We start from the raw sequence: 27,201 nt of genomic DNA on the forward strand, positions 1-27,201 counted from the left end.
AAGGCACTGGCGATCTTGAAGGAGTCCCGGCGCTGAGAAGCGCGTTGAGAGTCTGGAGGCGGGACTAACTTTGACCGACGTCCACTTCCACCCATTGCCTTTCTGATTCCTTCTCAAACAAACCAATAAATGCGACGACGGAGACGGCAACGTGCCCCAACCGCCAGGAGTGGCTCCGCCCCCCTCCGCTCGGTCGCCCTTTGGCCGCCATGATGAGTGTGGCTACCGCCTTTGTGCTACTTTAGGCTCTCCTCTGACTGTCCGATACCCTCCCTAAACTCCTCCCTAAACTCCCCCCTAAGCATTTCTTGCCTCCCACTGTCAACTTCCACCTTCTCGGGATTCTTGCTAGCTCCGTGTATACGCAGCCACGCTTGAGATGGTGGCCGGAGGCGGGGCCGAGGCGGGGCCTTCCCGGCGCGGTGACGTCAGCGCGCTGCGTGTCGGCAGGTGGAGGGAGAAGGGAAAGTTTGGCCCGTGCGTGGGGCTAGGGTGGAGGGCGGGACAGAGGGGTTGGGCCCAGGCGAAAACCCTGTCGCTGCTGCAGCCGAGGCCGAGGCCGGGACCGGGACCTGGGGCGGGTGGGGAGTGCCGGACGCGGAGGAGCAAGAGGCGAGGTCCGCCGGAGCTTCGAGCCTCCGCCGCTCTGTCGAGCGGTGACCCCGCGCCCAGGCGCCGTCCGACCCGTGGCTGTTCCAGAGGCGGTTGGTGGGGGCGCGGCGGCGGCGGCGGCGGCGGTTGGGGGTGGGGAGAGGCGCGGCGAGGAGACGAGAGAGGTCAGCGAGTTTGAGCGAGGATCGCGAGCCGCGCCGCCGTCATGTCCGAGGACTCGAGCGCCCTGCCCTGGTCCATCAACAGGGACGATTACGAGCTGCAGGAGGTGATCGGTGAGAGCTGGCGCGCCGCTGAGGGGGGAGGCGCCGCGCTGGGAGGCGGGTGACACGCGGGAACGTGGGGACCCGCGGGAGCTCGGGGAGCGCAGGACTCACAGATATTCGTGAGCGCTCATGGGGCTTGGGGTTTGTAGGGCGCGTGGGTGAGGCTCTGGGTTTGTGCAGCGCGTGCGAGGCGGGGAGGTTGGTTGGGCTGGGGTTTGAGGGGCTCAGGAGAGATTTGGGTAGTGACAGATGTTTGAACCTGAGCGATGCATGGGTCTGGGAGAGGAAGAAAAGTGCAGGCACGGACAGGCCCTAGGGAGGCTGTGCGAGAAATGATGGGCGAGTTGTGGGCACAGCCACTTACTTTGGCGATGGTGGGATAGGGGTTTTAGTCCACTCCCGCGCCGGGTGAGCACCCTTGAGTGCCCACCAAGCGCCAAACATTGCTTAGGTGGAGCTGGGGATCCTCTCCAGGTGAAGCTGAAGGTACCGCACCGAGCAGCGTAGACACAACTTCCCACTGTTTGGGACTGACTTTCTGGTAGACATTGAATAACTCGGCAAATAAAAAGAATTACAAGGCTTGGCAAGTGCTAGGAAGGAAATAAACAAGATGTTCTGATAGAGAGTGACCTGGAGACCTAGTTAGGGTGATTTCAAGGAAAAGTCTTTTTCTGAGGCGTTGACATTTAAGTTGAGCCGCTGAAGGAGGAGAAGGAGTCTTAAGATGCCAGGGCAGATTTTTTCCCTGCTGAGGGACGAGGAAGTGCAAAGGTCCTGAGGAGGGAAAGAGCTTGATGTGTTTCAGGACCCGGAGGCAAACTGGCAGGGATAGAAAGTGGACCTTCTCAGGCATGGTAAGGGTTTTGGAATTTATTTTAAGTGTATTGGAGGGATTCAAGCAGAGACATGACATGATTCCACGGATCTGGCTTCTGTGTGTGGAGTAGATTTGAGGTCCAGGAATACCAGTTAGCAGAGACCAAAACTGGCACAAACATGGATTGTAATTCTCAGGCACAGTGATTGGGGGAGGGTGGGGACTTGGGATGAGGGAAGTGTTTGTTGGGCAACAATAATCCAGTGACTTTAGAAATCAAAAGAGGGTGGGTTTAGCTAAACAGAAGCTCAATGTAACTGACATGAGCAGACCCCTATGTATTGGAGGAAGGAGATTGTCTACTTTGCCTAGATCAGCATCCTGTCCTAAAATTAGTTTTATAACAAAGACTGGCTGAAAACTCCTTAGCTGCCTTGGGGGTGTGAGTGTTTATTGCAATTTGTATTTTAGAGAAACTTTGTCATTTTTTTTCTTTTTTTTTTTTTTTTGCCTTGTTGTTTCAAAACAAATCTGGGCTGAGTTTTAGCTGAAAGAAATCGCATTTTTTTCCTTAAGCCACGCTGTGCCCCGTGCCCTTGCCGGGTCTTTGACATGTACTGGTTGGTTCTGAAGACAGCAAGCTAGGTCTCTGTCTTGATTGATTGGTTCTGGGTTCCTGAATCAGTTTCCTTTTTTTTTTTTTTTTTAATTTTATTTCTTTTTGAGAGAGAGAACAGAGGGGCAGAGAGAGAGGGAGGGAGACCGAGGATCCGAAGCCGGCTCTATGCTGGCAGCAGAGAGCCCGATGTGGGGCGCAAACTCACAAACTGTGAGATCACGACCTGAGCCAAGGTCTGATGCATAACGGATTGAGCCACCCAGGCGCCCCCTCAACCAGTTTCCTATTGAAGAAAGAGACTTAAGTGGACGATTGGACAGCGGTACCTGAAAAGTAAAGAAAGGGTATCCCTGTCATTGTTTTAGAAGGAAACTTTTGCTTTCCTTTCTGGTAAGACGGACGTGTTTCTGGGATGAAGAGGCTTTGCTCTTGTGGTGGCCTAGGGCTCTAGAGATTTAGAGATTTATTAATTTGGAATTATCCTCAGACCGATAGGGTGTCTGTGAGTGGGCAAAAGGGAATCTCAGTCCTCCGGGTTAGGGTTAGTTTTCATCTCCTTTCTAAAGCGCTCCATGGGTAAAAGGTTAAGAGCTCCAACGTGATTTGACCATCTTACGTTTCTTTTCTTTTTTTTTTTTCTTTTGAGAGAGGGAGCAGGGAGAGGGGCTGAGGGAGAGTGAGAGAGAGAGAGAAAGTGAGAATTGTCAGCAAAGTTCCACGCACAGTGCAGAGCCCGACACAGGCTTGATTGATCGTGACCTGAGCCGAAATCAAGAGTCAGACGGACGCTTAACCGACCGAGCTACCCAGGTGCCCCTTGGCCGTTTTATTTTTAAAAATAACTTTACTGGGGCACCTGGGTGGCTTGGTCGGTTAAGCGTCCGACTTCGGCTCAGGTCACGATCTCGCGGTCCGTGAGTTCGAGCCCCGCGTCAGGCTCTGGGCTAATGGCTCAGAGCCTGGAGCCTGTTTCCGATTCTGTGTCTCCCTCTCTCTCTGCCCCTCCCGTGTTCATGCTCTGTCTCTCTCTGTCTCAAAAATAAATAAACGTTAAAAAAAAAATTAAAAAAAAAGTAACTTTACTGGGGCACCTGGGTAGCTCAGTTGCATCCAGCTGCAGCCCAGGTGGGTCTTGATCTCACGGTTCCTGAGTTTCAGCCTGCATCCAGCTCTCTGCTCTCAGTACAGAGCCTACTTCAGATCCTCTGACCCCCTCGCTCTGCCACTCCCCCTCGCTCGCTCCCACTCTCTCTCTCTCTTTCAAAAATAATAAACGGCTAAAAAAATAACTTTACCATTTTATTTTTAAAAATAACCTTAAAAAATAATCTAATGCTATAAAATTCACCCATTTTTAAGTACAAAATTCAGTGGTTTTTAGAAACTTGTGCCGTATGCCAGGAAGCATTATCCAGTTTTAGAATATTTTCCTCACCCAGTAGGATCCTTGTGCCTGTTTACAGTTAATCCCTGTTCCCACCCCTAACCCCAGGCAACCACAAACCTTTCTGTCTCTATAGGGTTGCCTTTTCTGGACATTTTGTGTAAATGAGATCATAATAACATACTGTCTTTTGCGTTTGGCTTCTTCCACTCACCGTGATATTTTTTCATTTTTAAGAACAACTTGATTGGGTTAGAATTTATATACCATAAAATGCACCTGTATTAAGTGTACAGTCGTGTAATTTTTTAAGTAAATTTTCAGAGTTGTTCAGTCATCCCCACAGTCCAATTTTAGAACATTTCCATCATTCCACAAAGATGCCTCATGTCGTTTGCAGTCACTCCCTGTTCCCACCCCCTGCCTCTGGCAACCACAGATCTACTCTCTCTGTCTCTATAGATTTGCCTTTTCTGGATATTTAATGTAAATATAACCCTATCATCTGTGGTCCTTTGTGTTGGTTCTTTTACTTGGCATGGCGTTTCCTGAAGTTCCTCCATGTTGTAGCCTGTATCATTACACGATTCCTTCTTACTGGACACCTCTTGATGGCCATTGGGTTATTTCTGCTTTTCGGCTCTTTTGGAATAATGCTGTTACGAGCTTTCACTTATCAAATCTTCATATGAACATGTTTCATTTTCCTTGGGTGGAGTTTCTGGGTCATGTGGTAAATTTGTATTTAAGTTTTTTAAGAAACTGATTAAACCTTTTCGAAGTGACTGCATCATTTTTCATTCCCACCAACCCTGGGTGAGAGTTCCCGTTTCTCTTTATTTTTGTCAGCATTTGGTGTCTTAGATTATAGCCGTCCGAGTGGGTATGAAGTAGTATGTGGTGGTGGTTTTGCATTTCTTTCATGACTAACGATGTACTTATTCATTAGCTTTTCATCTGTCTCTGGTGAAATGTCCATTCGAATGTTTTGCCCAATTGGGTTGCCCATGGTTTGTTTTCTTTTTGAGTTCTGGGGTGAGTGTTTGAAAACTTTCAAAAAGTTTTGAATTTCGATAAAGTTTATTATTTTTTTCTTTTATTGATCGTGTGTGCTTTTGATGGTGTCTGTAGGAAATCTTTACTAATCAACATCACAAGGATTTTTTTCCTATGTTTTCTTCTAAGCGTTTTAGCTATAGTTTTAGCTCTTACTTTTAGACCTCCAGGACATTTTGGGTTAATTTTTTAAGAATGTTTATTTATTTATTTTGAGAAAAAGCGAAAGAGAGCAGGTGGGGGAGGGGCAGAGAGAGAACTCCACGCAGACTCCACACTCTTCGGCACAGAGCCCAACGTGGGACTCGAACTCACGAACCATGAGTTCAGGACCCGAGCCGAAATCAAGAGTCAGACACTTAACCAACTGAGCCACCCAGGTGCCCCTGATTTATCTTGTTTTACAGATGAAGACATTGAAACCTAACAGGGTAAAATGACTGTCTAAAGCCATAGAGCTAATTAGTGGCATAGCCAATACTGGTGTTCAGTTCTCCTATTGCTTAATTCAGCATCCTTGTTTCTATGTGGGAATTTGATTGGTTTTTGAATATAAAATGGAAGATATAAACCATAAGATAGTAGTCATAGTCTGACTAAGGGAAATATTAAGGGATTAAGCGAAATTAATTAGGGAAAAAATCCTTACAGTGAAGGATTAAAGGAAATATCTTTTAAATAAAAAAATTTGATAGCAGCTATTTTGAAGGTGACCCTTTTGGATGTAGTAGAATTTTTCTTTTGTGTATCCTACTCTGTAAGTTTTTTTTTTTTTTTAATTTTTTTTTCCAACGTTTATTTATTTTTAAGACAGAGAGAGACAGAGCATGAACGGGGGAGGGGCAGAGAGAGAGGGAGACACAGAATCGGAAACAGGCTCCAGGCTCTGAGCCGTCAGCCCAGAGCCTGACGCGGGGCTCGAACTCCCGGACCGCGAGATCGTGACCTGGCTGAAGTCGGACGCTTAACCGACTGCGCCACCCAGGCGCCCCTCTCTGTAAGTTTTAAATAACTCCCTCTCGGGGCCCCTGGGTGGTTCAGTGGGTTCAGTGTCCGACTGTTGATTTTGGCTCAGGTCATGGTCCTGGGGTGATGGGGTCGAGCCCCGTATCAGGCTGTGACAAGTGTGAAGCCTGCTTGGGATTCTCTCTCTTTCCCTCTGCCCCTCCCTCGTGTGTGTGTGTGTGTGTGTGTGTGTGTGTGTGTGTGCGCGCGCGCGCGCACTCTATCTCTCTCTCTCTCAAATAAATAAATAAATAAATGTCTCCCTCTCATTCGTAAGTTCCTGAAAGTTGCTAACATCCTTCCATTCTACTCCTCTCTCACCCCATCCTCCCAACAGGGAGGGAAAGTAATGTTTTTCCTTGAACTATAGCTTATTACAAGTAGCAAGCCTCAATAAGGCAGTTTATTCTTATTCTGAACTTGCTTCAATGCTGAAATATTTGGAATACAATATTTTATAATAAGCTATAATCTTCAAAATGAATCTTTGTGATTTCTGCAGATTACACTTAAAATTTGCAGGAAACAAATGGAGTTCAGAAAAAAAAAGTTTGGAGGATCCTTTGAATTTTTTTGTTGTTTTTTGTTTTCAATTTTTGTTTTGTTTTCAAAGAATTGTATTTTAAGGCAGTGGTTAAATGATGCCTCCTTTCTGATCAAAGCACCTGCATTTATTTGAAATGTAATTTTTTTTACCTATGCTGCTTGGCCTATAATATTTATGGGGTTGTTTCTCACATTCTGTTTTTTTTCTCTCTCTGGCAAAATCCTGTAGAGAAAAGAAAAATTCCCTTCCTGGAGCATATTAAAAGCATACAGATTGGGAATTCAGAGGACTTCCTTTTAAAGAACTGTATCATCTTAAGCATGCTTTGGAAAGATTTGAAGTTCTTTATGATTACTTGTAAAAGATGTTAGTATTATTTTCACTATCACTCTTTCATTTTTTTTTTTTTTTGAGCTCCTTACTAGCCATTATTATTGTATTTGAATTTCTGAACAGGTGTTGCACTGTAGTTGACATGTGTTGAAATAGCTAGAAGAGTATGGTCTTGGGGCTGTACTGACCTGGAATCAAATCCTGCCTTATCTGTTATTACCTATGCGACCTTGGGCAATTTATATAACTGGTTTTAGTGTTGGCTTTTTGTCTATAAAATGGAGGTAGTGGGGGACGCCAGTGTGGCTCAGTCGGTTAAGCGTCCAACTCTTGGTTTTGGCTGAGGTCATTATCTCATAGTTTGTGATTTCAAGCCCTGAGTCGATTCTCTTGGGATTCTTTCTCTCCCGCTGTCTCTGTCCCTCCCCCACTCATGTGTGTTGTGTGTGTGTGTGTGTGTGTGTATGTCTCTCTCTCAAAATAAATGAATAGACTTTGGGGGAAAATGGAGATAATGGCACATTTTATCATTGGGGCTGTTATGTAGATTAAGTGTAATTGCAGAAAATGTTTAGTTTGGCGGTGCCTGGGTGGCTCAGTCGCTTGAGGGGCTGACTTCAGCTCAGGTCATGATCTCACGGTTTGTGAGTTCAAGCCCCGCATTGGACTGGTTGCTGTCAGTGTAGAGCCTGCTTTGGATCTTCTGTTCCCCTCTCTCTCTGTCCCTCCCCCTCTTGTGCTTTCTCTCGGTCAAAAAAGAAAGAGAAGACTGTTAAAAGGTTTAGTTTTTATTGAGTGTCCCTTAAGATAATGGTTTTTGTTATCTCTGCCTTTCTTTTTTCCTCCCTCTCCTACGTCCCCTAATTTTTGGTATTACCATGAAATGTGAAATACTATGTGACTTGAAATCTTGCGACACTTAAATATTTTGAATCTGTTGTAATGCTTATCACTGCATCTTTTTTTCCCCTTACTTCCAGATCTCCTTAAAGTTTGTTTATTTTTATTTTAGAGAGCGAGCATGAGCACGAACTGGGGAGAGAGAGAGGGAGAGAGAGAGAATATCTTAAACAGGTTTCATGCTCAGCGTGGAGCCTGACGGAGGACTCTATCCCACAACCCTGAGATCATGACCTGAGCTGAAATCAAGAGTCGGTCCCTCAACCCACTGAGTCACTCAGACGCCTTTCATTAAAGTTTAGATGGATTTCAGGATTTGTGGCGGACACGGGAGTATAGCTGCATAAGGCCCTGCCAATAATACGGTACGATAGCGCATAGGGAAACAGTCTGGCAAAGGCCGTGTATGTGCCTCTTATTGTCATACAGCTCGAAAAGGCTCCATAAATATTTGCTGTTTACCTTGGGTTAGGTTTAGAAAATTGTTCTTTAAGATCTGTTTTTAATATGGTATAATTTACCTACCTTTGACGCTTTGGTGAAGGCAACTCGTTAGCTTTATTCTCTACTTTCCCTTTTTAATTTTCACTAATTGTTCACTAGCCACACATTTTGAGGTCTAACGTAGTGATTTGCAAGTACACACTCCAGGATCCCACCTCCAGCCCCTCCATAAATGTGGAAGACATCGTGCGCTATGAGTAGAGTGATTCTTAATGGTTAGTGTATTTTCTCCCCCTGACTGGGGACACTTAGCTGTGGTGGCACGATCAGTAAGGCGAACATTGGGCCAACAACCTCATAGGGCTGTGTCAAATAGGTATTGCATCTGGCTGCATGTAATGGAAACCGTAGTGGCTTAATAAAGTACCTTTTGCCCCTTATGGAGCTGGAGTGGCAGCCTAGGTGCCATTAGGCACCCAGGCTGCTGGGTTTTACTCCACTGAGCTTGGCACGTGACTCTCATTCTCATAGTTGCAAGAGAGTTGTTCCACTCCTAGACTCGTGCTTGTGTTCCAGGCTGGAGAAATATGGCAAAAGGACAAAGGCACATGACAACTGAGTTGGCTTCCTTTCAAAGAGCTTTCTTTCCTGGAAGCCTTACTCAGTGACTTCCATTCCTAGTTTATTGGCCAGAACCGTGTAATTTGGCCATTTGCAAGGGAGGCTGTGAAATAAAGCTTTTTAGCTGGGCACGTTATTACTTCAAACAAAATAGGTCAAGGTTCTCTTATTAAAGAAGGGAAAATTGTTGGATAGGCAACTAAAAGTATTGGCTTCGTTTTTTTTTTTTAATTAAAATAATTAAGACATTACAAGTAAATAATTTAACCTGACATATAGTAATCAGTTAATAAATGTTAGCTTTAATCTAAAGAGGCAGTTGCTTACTGGTTAGGAGTATGGTGTTGAATCATCACGTAGTTCTGGTTTCTAGACCCTACTTTGCCTCTTGCTGGTGCGTGACCTCAGTCTTATTTTTGCCTGCATTGCTTTTCTTACATTGCTTTGTAAGATCAATAATACCTAACATTAGATGAAAAACTGAGATGCAAACATAGTACTTGGCACACAGAATAAACATTCAGTAGATGTTAGCATTCGTGATGGTAATAATGAGGTTAAGTCCAAGAAGACTGGGCCATTTTAGTGTTTCCTCGGCCTTAAATGAGTAAATTTTTTTTCTTGCAAATATGTGTCACCACCTGGTTGATTAATGTATTCAGCAAATGTTTTTTGAACTTCTCTTATGTGCCGGGTACTGTTCCGGGTGCTAGGGATACAGCAGTGAAGCAGACAGAAAATCCCTGCTTTTATGGAGTTAATAATCCAGTGTGACAAAGGATAAAAGTAAAGCTGAGAAAGGGGTTGGAGATTCCCGGGGATAGAGGTGAGTTTTAAATAGGTCAGGGAAAGCCTCACCGAGACGATGCCATTTGGGAAAAGACCTGAAGGAGGCGAAGAAGTGAGTATCTTCTGCAGGAAGCGTGTTTGAAGCAGAGGGAGCAGAGGCAGTGAGGGCCCTGAAGTGGAATGGAAGCCTGCTGATGGCGCTAAGGGCTAGGAGGCAGGAGCGGCTGGAGCAGAGGGACAGGGTGTGGAGGCAGATGGGAAGAGATGAGAAGAGTAAGGTGGTAGGGCTGTGTGGTCCTGACCGTAAGATGGGGCGACGCCTCGTAAGTCATCTGGGCGCCCGACTCTTGCTTTGAGGGAGGTTGAAAACCGTTGCGGGGTTTTGAGCCAGAGGAGTACTGGGACTGTCTTTTCAGAGGACAACTCAGGCTGGTATGTGGAGGGTAGTTTTGCAAGGGCACAGGGTGGAAGGAGAGTTTATCCAGTGGAGAGAGGTAGTGACGGAGGTGGTGAGAAGTCGTCAGATGCTGGATAATAACATGTTTTGGAGTTAGAGAGTTGCCATTGGATTAGATGTGAAAAGATTTGAAGATTTTTGGCTGGAGCATCAGGAAGGATGGAGTTACCACCGTTGAGATGAGAGATTACCAGAGCGAACGGGGACAGAGTGATGATTCATTTCAGAACCATCAGGCTGTGTGAATAATTACTCAAAGCATATGGCAGTGTGTCTTTTTTTTTTTTTTTTTTTTTTTTTTTTTAAAAAATTTTTTTTTTCAACGTTTATTTATTTTTGGGACAGAGAGAGGCAGAGCATGAACGGGGGAGGGGCAGAGAGAGAGGGAGACACAGAATCGGAAACAGGCTCCAGGCTCCGAGCCATCAGCCCAGAGCCCGACGCGGGGCTCGAACTCCCGGACCGCGAGATCGTGACCTGGCTGAAGTCGGACGCTTAACCGACTGCGCCACCCAGGCGCCCCGGCAGTGTGTCTTTATTTTCATCTTCGTATGGGGAGCAGAGCATGATTTTTATGATGAGGACTATTCATACAGCCGTTTCACCGGTTTGAGGAGCTTTACTTTTCAACCTGACACTGACAAGAGAAGAGGGTTTACAAAATTGTAATCTCCCATATTTTCCTTGGTTTAGGTGACGGTGCCTTAATCATCTTTCACAGTGAAGAGTCTGGGCTGGCTCTTCAGTGAATGCAAAACCTTGCTAAAGAACACTTGAGATCTTTAGAATATGTACCTGTTACAATGATGGATGCCCAACATTTGGAGGAAATTATCTTCAGCTGATTTGGTTCATTTATTGTTTTCCTCACCGGAATAATACCCATTTTTTACTTTCTGTCCTCAATTTCTGGGTCTTATAAAGTGGCCAGAGACTAAAAAAATTTTTAGCAACCCCATGCCTTTGGGCATCTCCTTTTCTGTCCCAAGAGACGAAGTTACGCAGTTTGAAGAATTTCAGGAGAAAGCTCATTGATATTTTTGTGTGTTAATCCGTTCTGATATGTACTGCATATTAACACTGGGGTTTAAGAGCTCACTAGGAGAGGACAGAAGGATGGAAGAGCTGGAGATAAAGAGAAGGGTGCACGGATCAGCAATGGAAACTCGTGAAAGTCTGAATGAGGATGTTTTATTGGAAACTGTTTTACATTTTCCATCGTATTATTCTCCGTAGTAGTCCAGGGCTTAGTAGAGGGCGTTAGAGCAGTAGCTTTGACATTTTTCACTAAACCACTCCTAAGAGATACATTTTACAATTTGCATGTGTGTTTATACTGAAGTAAAAGTTTTGCAAAATAACATTTGCTGTGTGCAATGCATACTGATGTTTTCTATTTGACTCGATTAACTGTAAGAAAAGTGATGGTTGAAAGTCTGTAAATTGACGTGTACTTTGAAAAATTCCTCATAAAGGGACATGCTTTAAAGAGACGAGTATTTTTAAAATTTGTATCTCTAATCCTGTGTTTTTAAAGTCCTGCAAAGAATTGGTGAATACTTTAAATGATTATAAAGACATTTTAAAGATAGTCTTCCCTATCTTCTTATTTACGTTATTACTATTATTTTTTTAATATTTTATTTGTCTTTGAGAGAGCGTGAGCAGGGGAGGGGCCAGAGAGAGGGGGACAGAGGATTTGAAGAAGACTGTGCTGACGGCAGTGAGCCGAATGCGGTGCTCGAACCCGCGAACTGTGAAATCATGACTTGAGCTGAAGTCGGATGCTCAACCAACGGAGCCACCCAGGCGCCCTCTTATTTACATTATTAATAGTTATTTTCTGTGAAGTAAAGGTTTTCCTAAAGGAAGATAGAACATCATTGGCTATTCTGAAATAGTGGTGTTAGTATTGAGTTTTTACTGTATTAGCCATAATCCTTAATGTTAGGACTTTAAAATATTTTTTGGTTGCTCATTAATGTTTTGGTATTTTGGGGGGTGGGGGGGAATATGAAGGTCAATGAGAGCGATCGTTAACACGGAAGAACCGGAGCCTGCGAATCTCTTTGTATCATCAGATGTGGGAAGTGCCACTTGTCTTTTCAGGCCATTTGTTAAATCACAGCAGAATTTAATATCTTGCTTCTAGCGAGATTTATTAAATGAGTGATTCTTTGTGTAAAAGAAAAGTGCGTTAGTATATAGACAATTGTGATTGATAATACCTAGGTTTAGTGTTTTATTGTTAGTGAAATTCTATAGTTAATAATGACTAGGGATTAATAACAACTAAATTCCCCAAATTCCTATGTCTGTATTTTTAACCCCAGCATGGTTTTGGTTTATGTAGGACATGCCATTAGTATGTTTAAAGCTAGTGTTTTAGGGGTGCCTGGGTGGCTCAGTCGGTTAAGCGTCCGACTTCGGCTCAGGACATGATCTTGCAGTCTGCGAGTTCGAGCCCCGTGTCAGGCTCTGTGCTGACAGCTTAGAGTCCGGAGCCTGCTTCGGATTCTGTGTCTCCCCCTCTCTCTAACGCTCCCCTGCTCATGCTCTGTCTCTCTCTGTCTCAAAAATAAATAAAAACATTAAAAAAAATTTTTTTTAAAAGCTAGTGTTTTAGATTTTGTATATATAAGATAAATGATCAATGTTTGATTATACAGGGGTGGAGGAACTGGTTTGAGAGTTAAAAAAAATACCATTCAGTAGCCATTTGCAAAAATTAAAATGATAAAGCATTAGGGAATACATTTACATATTAGAAGACATCTGTTCTCTAGGACCAAAAGTACCCTGTAGAGACTGCATTGTGTCTTCTGTGACTTAAGAATGCCTCTCATCTTAGCCTGATGGATAACGGGACCTGTGTGATTAGCTTCCTTCCTCTGGGGCTTCCCAGAGTGGGGCAGGGGCCTTTCACTGAAGGCAAGAGAGTTGTTAAGTTTTCTTTAGGGATCCCACGAAGAAAGAGTTTGGAAAGGAAAAGGATGGGAGGGAGAGAAAAGTTAATGGCAGACACTGCTGTTCTGCCTCATGAAGTTTTGGGGTGATGGGTTTGTGGGGGGTGGAGCCGACGGCCGAGAAAGAATTCTTGAAGCTATCTTCGGTGCAAAAAGGTGATTTTTATGAAAGCATGGGGACAGGACCCATGGGCAGGAAGAGCTGCGCTCCAAGTGTGAGGGGCGACCGTTTTATGGAGTCAGAGACAAAGTCAACAGAGTTTCCAGAGAGACTTTCACGTGCTAAAGACTTACTGGAGGCCTAGCTGTGTTGTCAAAGCCAAGGTTGTTTTTCCCTCTAGCGGAGCATTAACCGAAAGACAGTAGGGCGTTCCTGGACTTCAGGCTATGATGGAATTGCCTTTTTCTGGTAAACTGGGGGAGACTCTTACCAGTTTAACCATTTGTTTTTTGTCCTTTCTCCTTTTGGGGTAGCCTGCAGTGTCCAAGGAATATCATATACATGTCCCACCTGGAGCAGAGGGCGGTGGGGGGGCGGGGTGCTGTTAGCCTGTACTTTGCCCTCACCTTGCCCCACCCTCCGTCATGCCTCATTCTGCCCCATACTCCTGTGCAGAGCGGAGGGCGAACTGCAAACTGCAAGCTATTTCAATGGTAGCCTATTGGATCATTTTTATCAAGCAGTAAGTTAGTGTTCTTAAACTATTGTCGAAATAATTCAGGTACACTATTGGATGCCATTGAATGGGAAATGTGTTCTTAAATACTACATTTTATTTTGAATTTTGTATGACATGAGCTTTGTGTAGAGTTGTTGCTTCATTATAATCCTGAGTTGTGGGGTGCTTGGTTAAGCGCCCTACTCCTGATTTCAGCTCAGGTCATGATCTCATGGATCTTGAGATTGAGCCCCACTTGGGCCTCTGCTCTCAGCACAGAGCTTGCCTAGGATTCATTCTTTCTCTTTCTGTCTCCCTCCCTCCCTCTCTCTATCTCTCTCTCTCTCCCCCCCTCCCTGCCCCTCCCCCCTCTCAAAATAAATTTTGAAAAAAAATTTTTTTTAATCATCATGATTTGGGTTTATCCATGACCATATTGACTATGGTTATATATGCCTGGCTTTGGTCTGGAACTTTCAAATGGATTTAAATGTAACAGATTTTGTTGAGTTATATAATTATATGTAAATTGTCTTTAAATTTTAATGTCTGTAGCACGTTTATACTATTTGAAATTTGATGTCATACTTGAAGAGATATTTTTAGTAACAGCTTTATTGAGATATAATTCATATACTATGAAATTTGCCAATTTAAAGCGAACAATTCAGTACATTCACAAAATTGTGCAGCCATCACCACTGTCTAATTCCAGAACATTTTCATAGCTTCAGAAACACCCTGTCCATGAGCAGCATTCCCCACTTTCCCCTAGTCCCCATTTCCCCTCTAGTCTCTGGCATCCTCTAATCTACCTCTGCATCTATGGATTTGCCTATTCTGGACAGTCTGTATAAGTGGAATCATACCATATATGGCCTTTTGTGTCTGGCATATTTACTTACCAAGTTCTCAAGGTTCATCCATGTTGTAGCAGGTATCAGTACTCCCGTTTCTTTTTATTGTTGACCAGTATTCCATTGTATGGATATACCACATTTTCCTGTTCTGTTCTGATGGACATTTGCATTGTTTCCACTTTGGGGCTCTTATGAGTAATAGTGCAGTGAACGTCTGCGTGAGAGTTTGTATGTGTACATGTTTTTGTTTTCTTGCGTATACACGTAGGAGCTGAAGTGCTGGATTGCATAGTAACTCTATGGTTAACATTTTGAGGAACTGCCAGACTTTATTTTTTTATTTTTTTAATTTTTTAACGTTTATTTATTTTAGAGAGAGAGAGACCGAGTGCGAGCGGGGGAGGAGCAGAGAGAGGGAGACACAGAATCTGAAGCAGGCTCCAGGCTCCAGGCTCCGAGCTGTCAGCACAGAGCCTGATGCAGGCAGGGCTCGAACCCATGGACCGTGAGATCACGACCTGAGCTGAAGTCAGATGCTTAACCGACTGAGCCACTCAGGCACCGCCCCCCCCCCCCCCGCCGGCTTTTTAAAAAGTTTATTTATTTATTTTGAGGGAGGGGCAGAGAGAGAGAATCCCAGGCAGGCTCTGCACTGTTAGCCAGATCATGACCTGAGCCAAAATCAAGATGCTTAACTGACTGGGCCACCCAGGAACCCCACCAGACTCTTTTCTAAGGTGGGAACGTCATTGTATAGTCCCACTCACAATGTCGTTGGGTTCCAGGTTCTCCACATCCTTTGCAGCACTTCTTACAGTCTGTCTTTTTTATTGCAGCCATCCTCGTGGGTGTGAAGTGTCATCTTACTATGGTTTTGTGAAGAGATTTTTCAAATTGAAAACTTTGTGTATTAGAAAGTGTTATCTATTGTACATTGTATGTTTTTATTAAAGTAAATATTGGAGGGAATATGTAAGAATAATAAATAATGCAATTGAAATCACTTTAACACTGAAATAAATGATAGTTATAAGAAGTAAATTTAAATTACTGTGGGGCCCGATCCTGACTTTTTTAATATATTTCACCATATAAACAAAGGCATTCCGGGGCGCCTGGGTGGCACAGTCGGTTAAGCGTCCGACTTCAGCCAGGTCACGATCTCGCGGTCCGGGAGTTCGAGCCCCGCGTCGGGCTCTGGGCTGATGGCTCAGAGCCTGGAGCCTGTTTCCGATTCTGTGTCTCCCTATCTCTCTCTGCCCCTCCCCCGTTCATGCTCTGTCTCTCTCTGTCCCAAAAATAAATAAACGTTGAAAAAAAAAATTAAAAAAAAAAAAAAAAGGCATTCGACCCCATAAACAAAGGCAGCTCTCAATTTGTGTTTAAGATGGTCTGTCTTTGCCATGTTCTGATGTTCATGTAAGTTGACTTGTAATTTGAAAGTGATTGCAAAATTACCAAGCTTTTTTTTCTTTACTAGAAAGAAATTTCTGAAATTTCTTTCCTAGAAATCCAGAAATCTTCTGGAATATCTGAATATTTTAAGATAATAAAAATGGACATGATTTCTTCTGGTAATATACATAATAATATGACTCGTAAATTGGGGAAAATGGACATTCAAGAACAGAATACTGCGTATTATTTTGTCTTTTGCTGATGATAAGTTTCTCCTTTTCACTCTGTCTCTGTAAGCTACTCTTAATAGCTTCTATGGATCCTTTCAGAAAACTTTAATACGTATATATCCTTTTGTGGGGTGTTTTGCTCTTTGCTTTTTTCCACTTAGAAATTTAAGTTTTAAAGCCCCGGATGTTAAATTGCCTTCTACTTCTCTTAAATGATCAGATAATTAGCTTTTTTACAGGCTGTTATAGGATCTTATTAAAGTAAATATCTCATTCTCTAAAGTGCATGCTCTTCATGAGAATGTCTAGGATATTGAAAGCATGTTGCGTTTTACGTGAAGCATTCTGCTCAAAGTTGCTTTTTCTTAATATAATTACTGTGTAGTACATGGAGCACTTTTTCTTTCCCCGTGGTCTCTCCTGCCAACATTTTGATAAAATCACTATTTGGGAAGAGGATGAGACAAAGGAGAGGAAAGGGGGAAGAATTTAATGATTGCTCATTTTTCCTTTTTTAAGTATTTACAGTTCATCTCTATTCAGGGCTGAGTGTGCAGGAGAATGTTGAGTCTGTGGTCATATCAGTGATTAAAATGGTAAATCCAAAACCTATTTTAATGGAATGGGTATAGATGGGGAGTTGGTGGGGATCATTCTTCCTCTTGTGTTTTGGTTAAGACTTAAGTACCTTATAGACATAGTAAACCTGCCCTATGCCAAATACTTGAGGAGACACGGTAATGTAACAGTTTAAACATCCTACGAGAAGATAAAGGGCAAGGAAATGAACAATAGAGACATTTATTGGGCATCTGTATGTCCCAGGCACATAGTCAGGAAATGAAGACTTACTCTCCTGACAGCAGTGGGGCTGAAGTCTGAATCTAATAATTTTTCCAGTTAGCTGGGCTGTGAGTTGGACTTTGAAAGGAGGCACAAGTATGTGTTAATATGTAGAAAGCAAAGTGAAGGACTTTTATAGAGGCATGGACATGGGGATAATTAAATTTCATCTGGGGCACAGAAAAACAGCCTGTTCAGTTATCAAGTGGTACAGTATTAAGTAGCTGCTGTGGTTTAGTGATTTGATGAATGACATTGTGTGAATGGTGTTTGAAGATTATCTTATTAATAAGCCTAGGCAGGGGCGCCTGGGTGGCGCAGTCGGTTAAGCGTCCGACTTCAGCCAGGTCACGATCTCGCGGTCCGTGAGTTCGAGCCCCGCGTCAGGCTCTGGGCTGATGGCTCAGAGCCTGGAGCCTGTTTCCGATTCTGTGTCTCCCTCTCTCTCTGCCCCTCCCCCGTTCATGCTCTGTCTCTCTCTGTCCCAAAAATAAATAAACGTTGAAAAAAAAAATTTAATAAGCCTAGGCATATATATATATATTTTAACAATCCAATAAACTTACTCAGTTTCCTAGTTATATGTGTACTGTACTTATTTGTTATAAGTGGAGTCATAAAATATGTAACTCTTTGAAAGTGGCTTTTTTTACTCAGCGTAATGCCCTTGAGGTTCATCCACGTAATGTGCATATTAATATCTTGTTCGTATTTATTGCTGAGTAGTATTTCTCTCTATGGGTGTACCATAGTTTGTTTAACCGTTCACCTGTTGAAGGATATTTGGGTAGTTTCCAGTTTGAGGCTATTATGAATAAAGCTGCTATGAACATTTATATGTAGGTTTCTGTGTGAACATCTGTTTTTATTTCTGTGAGATAAATACCCAAACGTGAAAATGCTGAGTTGTACAAGTCCACTTTCAGTTTTAAAAGAAACGGCCAAACTATTCTCCAGAGTGACTGTACCATGGTTTGTTGTTTTTTTTTTTTTTTTTGTATTAATCATTAGCAGTGTAGGAATGATCCAGTTTCATCACGTCCTCACCAGCATTTACTGTTATCACTTTATTTGTTTTATTTATTTTTTTTAATGTTTATGTATTTTGAGAGAGCGAGCACGAACAGGGGAGGGGCAGAGAGAGATGGAGAGAAAGAAATCCCAAGCAGGCTCCGTGCTGTCAGCACAGAGCCCGATGTGGGGCTTGATCTCACAAACTGAGATCACGACCTGAGCCAAAATCAAGAGTCGAACACTTAATCGACTGAGCCACCTAGGCACCCTGGTTAATACTACTACTAATATTATTAATGATAATACTGATAATAATATCAATAATAATAAAGTGATTAATCACTTTAAAAAAACATTTTTGTTAAGCCATTCTGATAGGTTATCCATCTCCAATGAATTGCTTTTGCACCTTTGTCAGAAATCAGTGGGGCTTCAAATGTCTATCGATGGATGAATGAAGATGTGGTATATATACACAATGGAATACTGTTTGGCAATGAGAAAGAATGAAATCTTGCCATTTGCAACTACGTGGATGGAACTGGAGGGTATTATGCTAAGTGAAATTAGAGAAAGACAAAAATCATATGACTTCACTCATATGAGGACTTAAAGAGACAAAACAGATGAACATAAGGGAAAGGAAACAAAAATAATATAAAAACAGGGAGGGGGACAAAACAGAAGAGACTCTTAAATATAGAGAACAAACAGAGGGTTACTAGAGGGGTTGTGGGAGGGGGGATGGGCTCAATGAGTAAGGGGCATTAAGGAATCTACTCCTGAAATCACTGTTGCACTATGTGCTAACTAATTTGGAGGTGAATTAAAAAAAAAAAATCAGCAGGGCTTATTTGTGTAAATCTATTTCTTGGTTCTTTGTTCTATTGTGTGTATTTTCAGCATACAGATCCTCTTCATATTTTGTTGGATTTATACCATTTCATTCATACAGTATTTCATTTTGGGGGAACAGGTTTCCACTTATTTGTTGTTCACATATGGAAATGGGGTTGGTTTCTTGTGTTGATTTTTTTTTTTTTTTTTTTTTTTGGCAACCTTGCTAAACTGTCTTACAAGTTCTAGGAGCTTCTAGATTTCTTGGGGTTTTCTTTATAGACAATCATGTCATCTAAAATAAGGGCAGTTTTATTTCTTCTTTTCCAACTTGGGTGCTTTTTATTTCTTTTTCTTCCTTTATAATTATGGGTATCTAGTACTGTGTTGCCTAAGAGTGATGAGAATGGACAGCCTTGCCTTTTTCCCAGTTCAGAAGTATTCAGTCATTCACCATTAAGTATGTTGTTTGCTGTAAGGTTTTTTGTAGGTGTTCTTTATGAGGTTGAAGAAGCTCCCCTCTTCCTAGTTTGCTGAGAGCCTTTTATTATGAATGGTGTTGAATTTTTTAAGGATGTTTTCCTGTGTCAGTTGATACATGATTTTTTTCCCCCTTTGGCTTGTCGATATAATGTGTTGCAGTGATTTCTTTTTCTTTCATAATGTGTCATCAGCCTCACATACCTGGAATACATGGTGCTTGGTTGTGGTGCATTAGCTATTTTGGATTCAATGTGTTAATATTTTGTTAAGGATTTTACAGTTAAGTTCATGAGAGACATTGGTCTGTAGTTTTCTTAATTCTTTGATGTCCTTGTCTGGTTTTGGTATTGGTAACGACTGGTTTCATAAAATGGGTTGCGAGGTGTTCCCACTTCTTCCATTTCTAGAAAACATGTAAAATGACTGTTAATTCTTTTGTCAGTGTTTGGTAAAGTTCTGGGGATTTTTAAGAACTTTTCGATTACAAATTTGATTTCTTTAATAGGGTTACTATTATTCAGGTTATCTAGTTCATCTTGGCTGAGTTTTGATAGTTGTTTTCAAAGAATTGGCCCATTTTTTCTAAAGTGTGGAATTATGAGCAAAAGTTGTTTGTGGTATTCTCTTTTTTATAAATTTGAGGTAGAAGTCACATAACAATATCCACCATTTTATTTATTTTTTATTTATTTATTTTTTAATGTTTATTTATTTTGAGAGAGAGAGAGAACACACTTGTGCCAGTGGGGAGGGGCAGAAAGAGGGTGTGGGGAGAGAGAGAGAGGCGGGGGGCGGGGATCTCAAGCAGGCTCCATGCTGTCAACATGGAGCCTGATTCGGACTCGGTATCATGAATCTTTTTTTTTTTAACGTTTTTATTTTTTTTTAACGTTTTATTTATTTTTGAGACAGGGAGAGACAGAGCATGAACGGGGGAGGGTCAGAGAGAGGGAGACACAGAATCTGAAAAAGGCTCCAGGCTCTGAGCTTTCAGCACAGAGCCCGACGCGGGGCCCGAACTCACGCGAGATCACGCGAGATCACGACCTGAGCCGAAGTCGGCCGCTCAACCGACTGAGCCACCCAGGCGCCCCTCGGTATCATGAATCTTGAGATCACAACCTGAGCTGAAACCAAGAGTCAGACGTTTAACCCACTGAACCACCCAGGTGCCCCAAAACCCACCATTTTAAAAGTATGCATTTCAGTGGGTTTTTTTCGTATAGTCACAGGATTTTGCAACCTCTGTCTAAAGCCAGAACATTTTTCATTATCCCAGAAAGAATCCTGTTCCTCTTAAGCAGTAACTTTCATTGTCTTCTTTTCCTAGCCCCTGGCAACTAGTAATATATTTTCTGTATGGATTTGCCTGATTTGGACATTTCATATAAATGGAGTCATACAATTTTGATTGGTTTATTTCACACAGCATAATGGTTTCAAGGTTAGCCATGCTGTTACATATATCAGTACCTGCTCCTTGGCTCGTGGTCCCATCATTCTGACCTCTGCTTCCGTTATCTCTTCTTCTCTGACTCTGACTCTCCTGCCTCCCTCTTATAAAGAAAGACCCTTATAATTACATTGGGCCCACCCAGATTATCCAGGGTCATCTTTTCATCCTTAATTTAACATAATAACACGTAATATTCTTGCCATATAAGGTAACATTCACAGGTTTCAAAGATTAGGACATGGACACTTTGTGGGGGACCATTATTCTACCTACCACATGGACATTAGATTTTTTGTTATTATCCACTGTTCCCTGAGCTTCTATTCTTTCTCTTTTTCTTTCTTTTTGTTTTTTTTTCAGTCCGTTTTCTCTCTGTTGTTTAGATTGAGTATCCTATTGCTCTTGTCCTCAAGTTCACCAAATTTGTCCTCCATCATCTATTAGTATCTAATTAGTATCTAATAGGTACTATTAAGCCTATCCAGCACTTTTTTATTTTGGAAATTGCATATTTCAGTTGTACACATAATTTCCATTTGGTAGTTTTAAAAAAATAACTTCTGATTCTTTGCTAAAATTTTCTATTTTTTTATTTAGGGGAATTCTTAATTGTTTATCGAAGCATTTTTATGATGACTGCTTTAACATTTTTGTCGGATAACTCCAAATTGTGATTCACTTTGGTGTTGACATCAGTGTGGTTCTCTCTCTCATTCAGGTGTGTTTTTCCTGATTCTTGGTGTGCGATTTAAAAAAAAATGTTATCCTGGGCATTTACGATATTAATATGAGGCAACTCTTGATCCTGTTTAAGTCTTCTGTTTTAGTAGGCAATAACTCCATTTAGGTTTAGTGTGTAGGTCCTGGCCTGCTTTTGTGCGATCAAATGCTCTACCGCTGAGCTATACCCCCTCTGGCCTGCTTTTGTGAGCTGGGTAATTCCTATGATAATTTAGTTTTCAGAGCTCTGCATTGCTCTTCTCTTCTTTATTATTCTGGCATCACAGGAAGTCCTGCTCGATCTCTACAGGTGCTGCTTGCGCTGACTGGTGGGTGTGGGTCCCCATCTCTGCTACTGCTAGGGGCAGATTGCCTGGACATTGCCCCAGGTGGGGCAAATCTGGTCTGCTTCTGTCTGGGGCTGGGGTGGAGACCCTGCTGATGCTGATGCTGTGATGACTGGGGATCCTCCACTGTCCGGGATAAGGACTGGGGAGTCTGTCTTCCCTCTAGGTCTCTGCTAAGCTTCCCCCTTCACAGTCTTTGGCCAAAAAGCAAGATTTTCTTGTTTGTCCGTCTGTGTTGGTGGTTCCGGGTTTCAGGCTGTTCTTGTGCCCAGCCATGGATATATGGGAGATAAGAGGAAAACCCAATGAACTCACAGTGGTGCTTTTCCTCACACCCCAAGGCCCCTGGCTCATCCACCTTCTACTTTTAGGGTCATCTTATGATTGTCTGATGAATTCTTTCTAGGGTATTCAGTTGTATTCAGAAGAGAGGAGCAGGGAAATGTGAGCCTGTGCCATCATACTCAGGAACTGGACCTGTAGCCTTTTGATTCTTCCTCCCTGCCAATATTTGTTAGCAATTCTATGAAATGGTCAAAGGCCTTTGCTTTTATTGACACCCTGCTTTTTAGGGTGTCATCTGTTGTTGAGTGTAGGAACAAGATAAGGATTATTCTCTTGTTAAATTGTGTGGGAATTAGAAATGTCATGTTCTTATCTATTCATCTATTCATTTACTCATTTATGTGTTTATCTTTAGGGAGCGGAGCAACGGCTGTGGTCCAGGCAGCGTACTGTGCCCCTAAAAAGGAGAAAGTGGCAATCAAACGGATAAACCTTGAGAAATGTCAGACTAGCATGGATGAACTCCTGGTATGCACATCTCCTATTTATTACTTGGAGAAATACACTTCTATGTATATTCGTGTTGGAGTGAAAAATAACCAGAAATTTTTTTATTGCTTTTCTAAAAAAAAGGTTAAGTAATGTTTTTTGTAAATTTGTAAAATAAGTAAAATATTATAAATTAAGTACTGTTTATTGTAAAATTTATAAAAATCCAGGGAAACAAAAAAATTAGTTGTAATCCTCTCATTCTGAGATTAATACTTGCTATATAGTTTTTTAGACTGTGTACATTTAAATACCTTTGTATTTTTATGATAATGTAGCCATCTACTTGTTCTTTTCATTGAAAATTTAATCAAATTTTTCTGTGTCTCTATGAATTAAAATGCTTTTCAGTATGTGTGTGCTTTTCCATTACGTAGGTAGACCACATTTTATTTAACTTATTTCTGGTATTGGACAATTTTTTTCTCTTTTTTATTGTTATAAACCTTGCTTCCTTACTCGTCTCTTTCCTTAAACTAGTATCATGCTGGTATCATGCAGTTATGATACCTGGGTTGAGTGGAATATGCTTGAAAAGGCTTTGGCCTCCCAGGAACATGGTACCAGTCTGCATTCTGACCATTGATGCAAGGTGAGAGGCAGAATGACCCCCAAGCAGCATTGCCTTCTCCAAAGGCTGGGGAAAAAGAGAGGAAAGGGAGACTCAAGGATTAGTAGCTACAAGAGATGTTCGGTGGCATTAAAAGCTAGTCACACAGAGATTGTTTTGTACTTCTTTTATGAGCCCCGACACCCAGAGCTGTGGGTGTGTAGTCAGTTTCAGCAATAAGACATGAGGTAGATTTTCAGATCATTTCACTTTGTAAATCCTCAGTTTCTTTGGCTTAAAATGGAAATAATAATATCTGTTTTGTGTACTTCGTGAGGTTTTTCTTGAGGATCAAATGACCCAGTACCTGAAAACTATAAACTGCCATGCAAATGTGAACTAATATTGTTATTTTCTTAAGTATTTGTCTAAGATCATGTGCAGTTAGTGATAGAAAGACAGGAGTTAGGCCTGGGATGATCTGCCAGTCCAGAAGTCTTTCCGCTCCCAGACTGGATTTAATTTCTGGTGTAACCTGCACTGAGTATTAGGGAAGACTGGAATAAAAGGAAAAGGGATAATAGAATTACACATTGAACTTTCAGCAGAGGAAACAGATGCATTTCTTTAGGAGTTGGTAATGTATGAGCAGAAGCTGAAAAAGAAAGTTTCTGGTATGATCTTGAGCCTCTCTGGTGAGAGAACATACACTTGAAGGGAGATGCTGCTGGAAATCCTACACAGTGATCTTCGATTTACGGATGTCCGCAACCCCTTAGGGCATCATTTGGATATTGAACTGCAGTGATCACACAAAAAGGCTATAAATCGTAAACTAATTCTTTTGAGGAAACACAATTTTTTTTTTTAATGTTAATTTTTGAGAGAGAGAGAGAGAGAGAGAGAGATAGCACCTGTGAGGGGCAGAGAGAGAGGGACAAAGGATCTGAAATGGGCTCTGACAGTGGAAAGCCTGATGCGGGACTCGAACTTACAAACTGTGACATCATGACCCGAGCTAACGTCAGACAGTTAGCTGACTGAACCACGCAGGTGCCCCTTGAGGAGAAACAAAATTTGTACCCTATATAATTAAGACTGGAATTTGAGAAGCCCCGTATGAATTTGTATCATTTGTCAGTTACTTTACATAACCCTTAAGGAGAGCTTAGAGGTGAATGAAAGTCTTATTATTTATTACTTTATGATTAAAGAAATGAAAGTTCAAAGTTTAAATAACTTGACTGTGTTCATATGACCATAATAGCAAACATCTTTTCAGTGATAGGCACTTAAGTGTACTTTACCCTCCTAAATGCCTCCCATGAGACAGGTAGTAGCTACATTTTAGATGAAGGAAGTAAATCCTACGATAAGTGACAGGGTCCGGATTAAAAATCAGGTCTTTCTGAGTCAGGTCTATCGTTTTCTACTTCACATAATGCTAACTAAATAATCTTGCTTCAAAAGTAGAACATCTGTTCTCAGATGTTTGACATCTTGAAAGAAATATTTGTCTATTAACACTAGGGCCTTACTTGTAGAGGAATGTGTGTTTGGCATAGCTTGGTAAAAGAAATAGGTTAGCTTTTTCGCCATGGGTTTGCCTCCAGAACACACGTGTCGTGAAAACCACCACTGAACCTAAACCAAAATGGGAAAAGACTCATATCAACATCGTCGTCATTGGACACGTAGGTTCGGGCAAGTCAACCGCTACTGGTCATCTGATCTACAAATGTGGTGGGATTGACAAAAGAACTATCAAAAAATTTGAGAAGGAGGCTGCTGAGATGGGAAAGGGTTCCTTCAGGTATACCTGGGTCTTGGAGAAACAAAGCCAAACGTGAACGTGGTGTCACCATTGGTATCTCCCTGGGGAAGTTTGAGAGCAGCAAGTTCTACATGACCATCACTGATGCCCTGGGACTCAGAGACTTTATCAAAAATATGATTACAGGCACCTCTCAGGCGAACTTGAAGCAGGTATCTCCAAGAAGGGGCAGACCCGTGAGCATGCCCTTCTGGCTTACACACTGGGTGTAAAACAACTTCTTGTCGGTGTAACAAAATGGATTCCACTGAGCCCCCCCCTACAGCCAGAAGAGATACGAGGAAATCGTTAAGGAAGTCAGCGGCTACATAGAGGAAATTGGCTACAACCCCGACACCGTAGCATTGGTGCCAATTTCTGGTCGGAATGGTGACAGCGTGCTGGAACCAAGTGCTAACATGCCATTGGTTCAAGGGATGGAAAGTTAAGGGTAGAGTGGCAATGCCAGTGGAACCACGCTGCTTGGAGCTCTGGATTGCGTTCTGCCACCTGCTCGTCCAACTGACAAGCCCTTGCGTCTGCCCCTCCAGGATGTCTACAAAATTGGTGGCATTGGTGCTGTCCCTGTGGGTCGAGTGGAGACCGGTGTCCTTAAGGCAGGCCTGATGGTCACTTTTTCTCCAGTCAGTGTTACAACTGAAGTAAAGTCTGTTGAAATGCACCATGAAGCTTTGAGTGAGGCTCTTCCTGGGGACAACGTGGGCCTCAGTGTCAAGAACGTATCTGTCAAAGATGTTCGTCGTGGCAGTGTGGCTGGTGACAGCAAAAATGACCCACCAATGGAAGCAGCTGGCCTCCCAGCTCTGGTGATTATCCTGAACCATCCAGGCCAGGTCAATGCCGGATATGCACCTGTGCTGGACTGTCACACAGCTCACGTCGCCCGCAAGTTCGCTGAGCTGAAGGAGAAGATGGACCGTCATTCTGGAAAAAAGCTGGGAGATGGTCCTGAGTTCTTGAAATCTGGTGATGCTGCCATCGTTGATATGGTTCCTGGCACGCCCATGGGTGTCGAGAGCTTCTCTGATTGTCCTCCTCTGGGCTGTTCGCTGTTGGTGACATGAGACAGACGGTTGCTGGGGGTGTCATCAAAGCGGTGGACGAGAAGGCAGCTGGAGCTGGCAGAGTCACCAACTCTTCCAGAAAGCTCAGAAGGCTAAATGAATATTATCCCCAATACCTGCCACCCCAGTCTTAATCAGTGGTGGAAGAACGGTCTCAAAACTGTTTGTGTCCGTTGGCCATTTAAGTTGAATAGTAAACGACTGGTTAATGACAGCAATGCATCGTAAAACCTTCAGAAGGAAAGGAGAATGTTTTGTGGACCATTTGTTTTGTGTGTGTGTGGCAGTTTTAAGTTACTAGTTTTTAAAATCAGTACTTTTTAATGGAAACAATTTGGCCAAAAATCTGTCACAGAATTTTGAGACCCACTAAAACGAAAGTTTAATGAGAAAAAAAAAAAAAAGAAATAGGTTAGATCTCCATCATTTTGCCCACCTAGTCCAATAAGCTTTAGATTGCAAATATAGTATTTAATATATTTGACAAATAAGTGAAGGGAGGAGGAGAGTGACTTGTAGTAAAGCACATTTAAGATAATTGGCTTTTTTGGGGCGCAAACAAGTAAGGTCCCACCAAAGCCTGAAGAAACATCGGGAATATAAAGAATGTTGGATTTATGTGTGGTATTTGTAGGGTCAGGAGCTGAGATCTGAGTGAGAAGGGCTCTGTTTCTGAGAGTCGAGAAGCCCTTTAAGTTTATCTTAAAAATCTTTTTTTTTTTTTATATATATGAAATTTATTGACAAATTGGTTTCCATACAACACCCAGTGCTCATCCCAAAAGGTGCCCTCCTCAATACCCATCACCCACCCTCCCCTCCCTCCCACCCCCCATCAACCCTCAGTTTGTTCTCAGTTTTTAAGAGTCTCTTATGCTTTGGCTCTCTCCCTCTCTAACCTCTTTTTTTTTTTTCCCCTTCCCCTCCCCCATGGCCTTCTGTTAAGTTTCTCAGGATCCACATAAGAGTGAAACCATATGGTACCTGTCTTTCTCTGTATGGCTTATTTCACTTAGCATCACACTCTCCAGTTCCATCCACGTTGCTACAAAAGGCCATATTTCATTTTTTCTCATTGCCACATAGTATTCCATTGTGTATATATACCACAATTTCTTTATCCATTCATCAGTTGATGGACATTTAGGCTCTTTCCATAATTTGGCTATTGTTGAGAGTGCTGCTATGAACATTGGGGTACAAGTGCCCCTATGCATCAGTACTCCTGTATCCCTTGGATAAATTCCTAGCAG

General features: G+C 42.4%; 1 protein-coding gene and 1 pseudogene across 1 annotated transcript in view; both read left to right on the forward strand.

Moving 5' to 3' along the window:
- The first annotated feature begins 526 nt into the window (after window positions 1–526).
- The window catches only part of OXSR1 (oxidative stress responsive kinase 1), a 105,414-nt gene continuing 78,739 nt past the window's right edge, over window positions 527–27,201 (forward strand). The window contains exons 1-2 of the mRNA XM_047098571.1: window positions 527–887; window positions 22,367–22,479. Coding sequence (XP_046954527.1) covers window positions 818–887; window positions 22,367–22,479 — 183 coding nt within the window. The 5' untranslated portion in view covers window positions 527–817. The remainder of the gene's footprint in view (window positions 888–22,366; window positions 22,480–27,201) is intronic.
- On the forward strand, window positions 23,058–26,094 carry LOC124526482 (elongation factor 1-alpha 1-like; annotated as a pseudogene).

Source organism: Lynx rufus, unplaced genomic scaffold (genome assembly GCF_022079265.1).
Source record: "Lynx rufus isolate CCGP_SWC_20201006 ecotype Redwood Valley unplaced genomic scaffold, mLynRuf1.p SCAF_5, whole genome shotgun sequence".
NCBI lineage: Eukaryota > Metazoa > Chordata > Mammalia > Carnivora > Felidae > Lynx > Lynx rufus.